The sequence below is a fragment of the Pterocles gutturalis genome, unplaced genomic scaffold, assembly GCF_000699245.1.
Source record: "Pterocles gutturalis isolate BGI_N339 unplaced genomic scaffold, ASM69924v1 scaffold6297, whole genome shotgun sequence".
In the NCBI taxonomy this organism is placed as follows: Eukaryota; Metazoa; Chordata; class Aves; order Pterocliformes; family Pteroclidae; genus Pterocles; species Pterocles gutturalis.
In genome coordinates this window covers 18,173-28,442 of record NW_010112579.1, presented here as the reverse complement: position 1 = coordinate 28,442, position 10,270 = coordinate 18,173, and the positions used below count along the sequence as shown (strand labels likewise).

The window sequence follows — 10,270 nt, the reverse complement described above, 5'->3', positions numbered from 1 at the left end:
CTACTGTGAAAAAGCAGTGTGATCACTGCTTCCAGAAAAAGAAAAAAACTAGTGTGATTTCTAATTCTGCTCCTGACAACAATGTCGTGATCTGCTGCTACAACTGCAGATGTGCGACATGAACGCTGGAGTTGCGGTGCTGTCCAGTACCATGACATGTATAACGTTGGTGCCTATGGGTTCTGATCAGGCTTGAGAAACCTCATAGTGGTAGTTCTGCTCAGAAATAAACTCTAAGGCAATTCCAACTCCAAATAACTTATGATTTTAATACTGTTTAAGGACTGTGTTCAATGACAGAAGTTGTCACAGTGCAGCTGAGTTTCAGTAGACCAAATGTATCTTCAAAGTCTTAAGGTAAAGTTTTTAGAAGTGATATGCATGAAAATTCCAGTGAGAGCACACAAACCCTGATTTACGTACACAGGAATAAGCAAATACAAATCTGAATCTGTGCACAAGCACTGGAGTTTTCACACATACATGCAAGCAAAGAACACAAAATCAAACACATTTTCAGAACGTGACCTCTGCGAGAATATATACAGCAACTGCAGACCACCCAGAAGACATACTTAACAGAGCATGAGCACTTTACTGCTTTTGGCAAAGTATTTCTATTCCATTTACTGGAAAAATTACTAGAAATAAGAACAAATAACTCAGCAAGGAACTCAACTCCTTGAAGTATCAATCATGTCTCAAAAACCAAGGAAGACCAGTCAGCTGATAAATATTTCTCTGTTGACTCCGAATCATCTAATGTATAATACTATCATGGAACTTGATGGAGAGCCTAAGAACAGCTCAGCTCTTAAAACTTATTTGTATCACACCCCTAGTTTGATGAGGCCAATTCGACACTAGGGAAGTGTGCTGCTACAGAAGAGCGTTCTGCTTTATACCAGTTTATATCAGCAAAAGAATTACTGGGTAGAGCTGCCTGAGAGAGAATGTTCATCATCATATATTTACACTGACAAACCATTTCTAGTTAAGTCAAGGCATTAGTATTTTCCTTTCTAAATCTAATAAAATTATACAGAATTTCCAAAATCTAGCAATGGTCTTAAAACATGTTTTCTGTTTATTTATATTGAATCTGAAAAAGGGTATTAATTTCCTCAATAGTTGAAAGGTACAAGTTATGCTTAATAAAAGAGGTTAAATGACCTCTTTGCAATACATTTTTGGATGTCAGCCAGCACATAATCCTTAAAATGAGGTGGATCTCCACCTATTACAGGAAAGACAACATATTTTATGAGAGTGATGAACATTCAGGTATTCTCCTATTCATACGAGTTTGATGAGATTCTAGAACTAACTGACTACAACAACTGTTCACATGTTCTTAAAACATATCCAATGAATTTTACTTTCTCTTCTATCAACTTTCTCTTTCTTTAAAGTTCATTTTCTGTGGTATCTTTGACATTTCAGTTTAATTGATTCCCATTTTGCCTTCACTACTACTTCTCTGATAGAGAAGGTGTTTAAGGATTAAAATGCACAGATAAACTGCTGTAGCTGAAGTATCTAAGTAAAAAAAGTATTTTAAAAGTCAAAAGATAAAGACTATCATAAAAACTTAGGCTGCACTATATAAAGTCAGTCAGGTTATGAACAGATTCATATATTTTATCAATGTGAAGGAAATGGTTATGTAAATACACACAAGTATTAACATCAAACTGTATTAAATTATGTAAACATACACATCTTCTGTGATCAATACAAACATCTACTTGTCTCAGGATACTACTGCAGCATAGCTCGAATTTGTTTTGAAGTAGATTCATCATTCAGGTGTTTTGTAGTGAACCTAGAAATTACAAGTTAAAACAATATTTTACAAAATGAACAGGGATTAGAAAAGTCTGAGAAATTCAGTGCCTGTTTTTTGAAATCAGTGCAGTTTAATTACACAAAAGAGGAACTTACACGTTCCTCCAGTCTCTGATCACTGGAATTTAACTGCTAATAGTCTGGTGCTCTTTATCTTCTAAACACCCTTTGCAATAGATTATTCCCTTTTGGTAGGTGGAGAATTGTGGCTAAATACTGTTTGCAATCTGTCTATAACATTGTCGTAATTTTGGGTTAAAATTATCTCTTTTCTTCCAGTTAAAAGCCTCAAAAGAAGGGAAAACCAAGCAAAAACATAAGAAATAAGGTAAATATTAAAAAAACTTAGGAATCTAGATTGAATTTTGTCATAATCTATAAACCCAATTTTAAGCAGCTTTCTTAAGTGTCCTGTACTTTTACAATCTTACAAGGTACCATCACACAGAGGGGTTTTGATTTTTTTTGATTTTGTAACCACCCGAGTTTGTTGGTGCTGAGTTACACTTTTGGGAATTTCTTGGGAGGACTGAAGAGCTTTAGTGTGGTTTTTTTTTCCATTTAAGCCCAAACATTCTCCACTGCTTATGCTTTTAGGTAGATTAATCACCACAAGCTCAAAACACTCCTGATACCTGTAGCATTTAACTTCACATCAATTTTAATTCAAAAGACATGATAAGCAAATACGGAGGTGGTTATGGCTGCAGTTCTCACTCTATCCAAGCATTCAACAGCTCGAGAATTCAATACAGCTCTGAAAAACTTGGTGTTTAGGACTCCTTTCTCAGCTTCAGAGAATAGTCAGACCATTCTGTCTTGCCTCCCAAGGCAGTGCCTTAAACACTTAGTTACAGGATTGGGATTTCGGTTTCTCTTTTCTTGAAGATGTATCATTCAGCAAAAATTTTTTTAAAAAAAGGCTTATTAAATCACAGGGGGAGAGAGAAGGGAAGTACCAAGGGACTGAGAAACAGAAATTCTGCTCTTCACTTCTAAAATGTTCTAGCTGCAGGGGTATTTTATATAACATCCTAGTTTAGATACATTGTTTACCTTTTAGAAGGCTAAATTTCAGTCAATAAAACAAACCTTAACTACGCCTGAAGAAGGACATTATGACTTCCAATATTAATAGTCACTGCTTACCAAAGTGAAATGGAACTGAAAGAAATAAATGTTACTTAAGAAAACCCCAGGTGTTGAAGGCAAACCTGAAAGGACAATTTTCTTAATAAACCAAGCTTCTAAGGTGAAAAGTCGGGAGAAAGCGTGAGAAAAAAAAAAAAAAAAGAGGAATTTGTTAAGGCTGTATCAAACAATTATTGCAGACATACCTGAGAGCATTCAGAAGTCCTTCCACAGTGTCAGGTGGTTGTTCCTTTAAAACTTTTATGCATCCCTTCATCTGGGAACAGAAGCATGCCACTATTGAACAATAATATATGAATTGCACTAGCTGAAAGCAAGGAAAAATTTCACCAAGGATAGGTAGGGTTTTTTTTCCTACGGAGTGTTAATGCTGCTTTATATGACACAATAAAAGCATTATAACTTATTAAAAATTCTCTTAAGTTAAAAATTTAACTTTTGAGAAAACAACATCTACTTTAATAAGTGTTTGTAGATAGTATATTATATATCAAGTACATGCATTTTAACTGGCATATGATTTCTCCAATTCCAACTTAAAAAAATACCAAGAATAACTGATATAAGCTAAAAAAAAGACATTTTGGAAGAGAGTTCCACATCATTGCTGTTAGCAACTATCAGAAGAAATGCTTCAACTTTGACTTTTATTTTCATGCTTGCACAGAAGGAAGTAATTTTCAGTATTCGGTTTTTAGTTGTAAACTTAACTTCTGATACTTATGATTTGTTTCGTAACTAGTGGCTACAAACTTAATACGAGATAAGAAGTCCATGATGTTGATTTTAAACACCACACTGAAGGAACAGCTTTGTGGAGACTGTAAAAAACAGGCTGAACCTCTGTTCAAATTTACAAAAGAGGAAACAAAGCAGAGAAAGCAGAGAGAGAACTCATTTGACCCACTATTACAGACTGCCTAACTAGTCAATAGAGAGAATGAGAAATTGCTTTAACCTATTCAGAATATACTTTCAGATGTAGTGAATCGTGCTCTGGAAGTACCTATTTCTTCCCATTGCTATGAAGACATCTAATAGCTATCCAGAAATTAGTCTAGATTAATTCAATTTTATTTGAAATAACAGATAAAGACATGAAACTTCTCAAGGCACATTACAGTGCTAAATATACATGCCAGTATTTTCTTTGTAGCTAAAGAGCAGCTCTGCCTTATTATGAAAGTGGATGATTAAATACTTAACTGACGCCAGGGTCCATGTATTTGCCATTAAGAAATATTTGGAAAATGTCACTCGGCCTCCTGTGCAATGACCAGCCCAACAATCACTGATCACTGCTCAGTTGGCTCATTTCTACCTGGAAGATAAAACTAGCTATGCAAATAGTTGATCACATGAAACTTTCAGGGTGGCAGCACATATTTTTAAGTTATACAGTTATTTTTGAACTAAAGAAACTCAAGAATATATTCCCATCACTCAGTATAGGTTTACATGCCTCATCAGATCTCCTTTATCAAAGGAGATAAAAATTCAAACCATTATTTTGCATTTTTGTTAGAATCAGAATCCCTAAAACAGTGAAAGAAGAGAAGCTGTTAAGATGTCTAAGCTAGGATCCTATAATTAACAGCTTGAAATAAAGTCTTCAGACTTGAAAGAGTAAGGAAAGGATAAGTTGTTCCACTGTCCCTGAAATTCCCTTGAAATGGCTCCTAAGAAGTTATTAGCTTGAAGAAAATAATTGTTTTTCACAGCAAAACAAACTCATCATCTGGAATATTATAAGGTTTTTTTATTAGAGAAGAATCACTAAACTAATTAAGCAAATTAAAATTTGGGACCATGCACTCATTTTTATAAACAGTCATACATCTCCTCTCTCCCATCTACATCTCTCTAACTATCCTGCAAGATTACAGGCTTTACAATAAATGTGAGAAACAAAGTAGAAGCACTGTATATTTGGTCCTATCAAAACTTTACTTGTGTAGTCTGCAGGCAAGAGACTGAATTAGCAGTCAGGAAGTCTGCATTCAATTCCAGGGCTCTATCTGCTACATGACCTTGAGCAAATCAATTCACCTCTTTGTGATGTATCTTACCCTCTGTAAAAGAGTCAAAGAGGAGATGTGGTAAAATACTGGTATGTGCAGATGAAAAATGCTAGCCAAGACTCAGTGCCGTGGAGTGCAATAATATATATATTTTTTTCTTTTCTTTTGAAGTAGGGTCTCTTGTAAAGGGAAAGACAGCAGCATCTTTTTTCATGAATTACAGCTTATTTCTGCTGAAAGACATGGTGCATGACGTTTAGGTTTGTAAAAATATGTAGAAAAAATAAGAGTACATTTTTGTGTATGCGTGCAATATCTCAGAGGAAAAAATAAGGTTGATTTCCCTGTGACTTGTCATGCCAAAGCTACAACTGAAGGCTCATTACCAACATTACAACAACAGCATTTCAGTTCTCAGACAAAGCAGAGACAATGTTGAATATCTGCTTATTCACAACAGAACTACTGCCAAAGATGAACATTCTAGCATAAATAAATTAAATGATGACCATAGAACATATTCCAGGGTAGTGGTAATACAAAATTATTTTAGTGGAACTATACAGTTGGGAGGAAAGCAGAGCTAAATAAGACAAATGAGTATCTGTGTCTGAAAGAGAACACAAAAAAAAAGACTGATCCTTATTTTAAGCTGATACATTAAATACACAGGAAGATAAACTCTAAATTTTGCCACTCAAAAGTAAGATGATTTATACAAAGTCATATGCTTGTGCAGAAATAAAACTGCAGATTATTACTGTCAAGCCTACAGAGTATTAAAGAAGTCACTCTTACATCTATCTTTGATGTCTTTGAGAAAGCTCCCACAGGATGAACGTGATCATACAGAATAATAACTCCCACCATTACTCGCATACAGAACATAAGGGTCTCTTCACTGGTGAATCTACTCCTGTACTCCCTGGAAAACAGAACAAAAGAAATAAACAGTGTTGACTTTTTACTGGACAATTTTGCAAACTAGACTATGAGTGCATGAAATCTGAAGTAAAATTGTATTTTAAGGTTGAAGATGCATCTTAGTAAGATATTAAAGATCTCTGAACTGCATAAGTCCTCATCAATCTAGAAGAATGGTTAGAAAACAGACAGAGATATGTAACTCCCTTCAGATCTTCATTTCAGCAAAATGTCTATGATAATGGCTTCACAGAAGACTTCCAAAGTTCATGAAGTATGATGGAGACTGATCGTACTCCTGTTTAATCTTAGAAACACAACATATCAAGACCTCAAAGGAAAGCCACTCTTTTTGCTTAGATTCCTACTTTGAAGCAGTTAACATTTAAGTGGGATGTAATTTCAGCAGCTCGTAAAGTCAGGGCTTCACCTAGGTGGATCATAGTCATTGCTCTCTCTTAAGTCCACAGGCAACTCCAATGACCCAGGTTCACAAAAAATATCATAAAGCAGTTAAAATAGGAGGCAAGGCTTTCTAATAGCAGGTCATGCTTTGTATACAAAAGTGATAACAACTTAAGGCAAGCATACAAGGTTTCATGTTTATCCCAGATGGCTACTTAAAATACAATACAAATTCTCTCATACAAGAAAAACAAGATTTAAGGTAAAACTTACGGTGTTTCCAACATGACTTTACATACACTAGCCATAGTACTTAGACAGTCCGTTGTATTTTCAATTGGTAATGTTTTGTTCTAGAAGGGATGAAAACAATGTTCAGTAAACCATCTTGTAAAATTAAAATCAAGAATGTTTGTTAGACCTTTTCTCCCCCTTTACCTACTTCTGATACAAAATGTGTAGTTGCATTACTGAGTGTTTTCAGCATTGGTGTGGCTTCTGCATAAAAGAGGGACATCCTATTGGCCATTTCATTGTTTACTTCATTCTCAATGTCTAGCTGATGAAAACATAAGAAAAAATAGTCAGTACAACTCTTTAAGATCTTGCCGGCAGCAAGAAAAAGATACAGTACATGCTCATGTCAGCAAGCAGATTGTGCATGAACAGTTCCACTCTAACCACTCCATCCGGACTGCTGATTAACTCTCAGTGAGAAGGAGAGAACACGACAGCTAGTGAATCAGAAGAAAAAACATTACCACAAATGGTATACATACATACTGATAAATACCTCAGTGTGAGCAGCAGATCAGGTTTTATTTACTTACGTGCATGTTGTTTATTCTGTTGCGACTTATTGTCCTCCTATAATAACTGAAGTCATTCTGAATTGCTGGGTTTCTCATCTTTGAGGAAGACAAATAAGAAATAATGAGTCTTGGTTCAAAATCATGGAAAAAATCAGCATGTAGTAAAAGACTTTATTAACCTTAAGTTCATCAAAACGCAAAGTAAAATGTAAGATTTCTGCAAACTCTTTCGCTAGAGCCTGTTCCCGTTCCAGGTGCTGAGTTGGAGTATAAGGTGGGCACGTCAAGGACTCCAATAAGCTCTGCAGGGCTTTCTCTGAATAAAAAAATCAGAAGCACAAATTCTGTTCAGTCCATATTATGATAAAATTTTAAGTATCTAAATATACTTTGAAGAGAAGGAATCCCCCCCCCCCAACATGCAGAGCCCTTATAGAAAAGCTTTTTCTTACTATTCTAAGGTGAGAAACATTAGTCAAAGACACCTGCCTCTTCAGGCTCTCTGCCATTTTCTCTCCATTTTGTATCACTGGGCTCTTTTCCTCTTTCATCACCCTTTATCTAGGTTCCCTATCAAAAATTCTAGAGCAAGAATTTTTCTTGCATTCAGATATTCGACTGCTTCTCTTTCATCTTCCCCAATTAGCCATCAGCTCAGTAGAGAGATTATTCTGGCATCCCTGTTACTAAAGTGTACTCTTAGGCACTGATAGCGATGTAATTCAGCTCCCGCGGCTATAATTACGAGCATAACTCAAAAAGTGAAAGACTTAGTAAGCAGGATGTTGTAGAAGAATTTCCTTGCATTGGGAACTCTCCCTCTTCATACATATATTTTTGCACACTGGTTCTCTTCCAGAGTCTGAATTCAAGGAGTAATTACTTCATTTTTTGGGTTTTTAGGGATGACAACAGTCAGCGTAAAACATTCCCATCTTTGTATTTCTACCCTGTGAGAGTTTATTGATACCCTTCTCCCCTTGTTATCCTTGTTTTTAAAAAGTCTCAAAATATTATTTGTTTACATGCCTTTTAAAACTCTGAAGGATCCAAATTACAAAAAAATAAATTGCATTAGTACAATATGGACCAGTGAAGTGCAGAAGAGTGGCAGGCACTAGGGAAAAATTTTATATGGTTTTATCATGTTCTTTGCTTGTATTCTATTTAGGTAATTACAGATTTAAGTGACAAAGCAGCAAACTATGATGCTTTGGAAATTAAATTGAGATTAAAAATACACATCGATAAATGTAATCGCCGTTAAAGGTCTGTCAATAGTAACTGGAAAGAACAATAACCCTTTAAAAGTCTGAAGGAAAATAAAGTTCTTATTTCTTTATCAATAAAGTAGTCTAATAAACAGACATACTAAAACAGGGCTTACCTAATCTGAGTGAAAACTCATAAAAACGCTTTAGTCTTACAACCAAAGGACATACTGAATTCCATGCTTTTTCTTGCAACTGGATATCATTGGGATTTTGTATTGCCTGAAATGAAAATATTACTGTAAAGAAGTGTGGTATATGAATAACAAGCAAAATGTGGTTTGAAAATTTTCTACTACATTATTTTAGAAAATAAGTATTGTAAAACATAGAACGATTATGAGAAATTACATTGCATAGGAAAATGAAATTAATAAGCCAAAAGAATACCATGTTTTCCATCTTTCCGCTTGTTAACACAGTAATTTAAAATTATTAATTCCAATGCACCACTGACATACAGAAATATGTTTTAACATATTCTTTTGGGAGCAAAACTATTGCAGAAGCATCAGGTAAGACCTTTTGTACGACTACTGGTTGGAGAAATAGCCTTTTTTTTAAGGCTTTGATGCTTTTGAAATCTTCAGTATATTCAGATTCTTAAGGATCCAACAGCTCATGCTAACAGCAACTGTGAAGCTGATGCAGGAAAAGGTCTGGTCAGTTTGGTCAGATGAGAAAAATTTTGTTACAGTTCATAATTGTACTGTGGGACGAGTTCCACAGAATAAGACACTTGTAAAGTGGATGTAAGGTTTTAATTTTCTGTGGTCCATTATTTCACTTACACAGAAGAACAACTATTTTCAATTTTTTTTTATAGTGTATTTCTGACATCTGAGTATTATTTCTTCCATGTCCTCAACTTTGACTCCTACCATGATATACATGAAATGAGATATATAAAATGGTGTTTATCAAAGTGAAAAAATGATTGCTAATTACTAATAGCAACCCTAAAAGAACTTCCAACAGCGATCATTTAATTATTTCACATCAGGGCTTTAAATTCAATGTTACACTTAACCTGTAACATGTTTTCTAAATACAATTTTAATGAAGATTTTAATATAATTTCATAGAATGTCCTTGGATACAGAACAGAAACGTTGAGTTTTGCTTGATTTTGCTTCCAAAGAACTGTCATTAACTTCAATAAACGTACATCTCTAATTTCTTGTCCAGCTCCTTTGTAAGCCTGAAGGTCTGCAAGCATACTTTCTGAGTCCTGTAAAACTGCACTGATCTGATTCCATACCTCCCTTTCTCCATCTGTGGGCTGTGCATCTAAGAAATAGAAAAACAAAATGCACAAAGTCAAAAGGTAGCTGCAATACAAATGGCAAATTACTCAGTTCTACTAAACAACATTATATCCAGCTTGACTATGTGTAAGTCCTTTCTGATGTGTTTTTTTTTTAAATATACAGTTATACTGCACTGCCATTCTGCTAACATCCAGGTTTCTGCTTTCCACAGCAAGGAAGGAAGAACAGTACGATTTTTGTATGCTCTGGTTCATAATGCGTCTCAAAACACAGCATTTTAAAGTGAAGCTGTATCATAAAGCAACGTTATTATAAAATAGGATAATGCATCAGTCCCTTAGTAAAAATGTCCCTCTCTTCCATGAGTTCCACAGCTTAATTAAAAAGAATTGTTCACTTTTCTTGCAGCTTGGGGATAAAATCAGACCTTTCAGTGGATGGAGCAGTGGGATATTATGCCAGTTTGACTTTTCTCCACGCTTCCTTAACCAGGGTAATTTATTTCTCCTTTTGTAAAACACAGGTACAGTAATGTTAAAAATAAATTTTTCTTAATTATGTCAGAG

The 10,270-nt window shown here is 34.9% G+C and overlaps 1 protein-coding gene across 2 annotated transcripts in view; it reads right to left on the bottom strand.

The window, feature by feature from the left end:
• Nucleotides 1-1,019: 1,019 nt before the first annotated feature.
• FAM49A (family with sequence similarity 49, member A) overlaps nucleotides 1,020-10,270 on the bottom strand; it is an 18,477-nt gene continuing 9,226 nt past the window's right edge. For both annotated transcript variants that reach the window (XM_010074096.1, XM_010074095.1), the window contains exons 2-10: nucleotides 9,602-9,723; nucleotides 8,550-8,655; nucleotides 7,342-7,478; nucleotides 7,181-7,258; nucleotides 6,793-6,909; nucleotides 6,624-6,703; nucleotides 5,820-5,946; nucleotides 3,186-3,256; nucleotides 1,020-1,825 (exon numbers count right to left, since the gene is read on the bottom strand). In XM_010074096.1, the coding sequence (XP_010072398.1) occupies nucleotides 1,762-1,825; nucleotides 3,186-3,256; nucleotides 5,820-5,946; nucleotides 6,624-6,703; nucleotides 6,793-6,909; nucleotides 7,181-7,258; nucleotides 7,342-7,478; nucleotides 8,550-8,655; nucleotides 9,602-9,723 (902 nt within the window). In that variant the 3' untranslated portion in view covers nucleotides 1,020-1,761. The remainder of the gene's footprint in view (nucleotides 1,826-3,185; nucleotides 3,257-5,819; nucleotides 5,947-6,623; nucleotides 6,704-6,792; nucleotides 6,910-7,180; nucleotides 7,259-7,341; nucleotides 7,479-8,549; nucleotides 8,656-9,601; nucleotides 9,724-10,270) is intronic.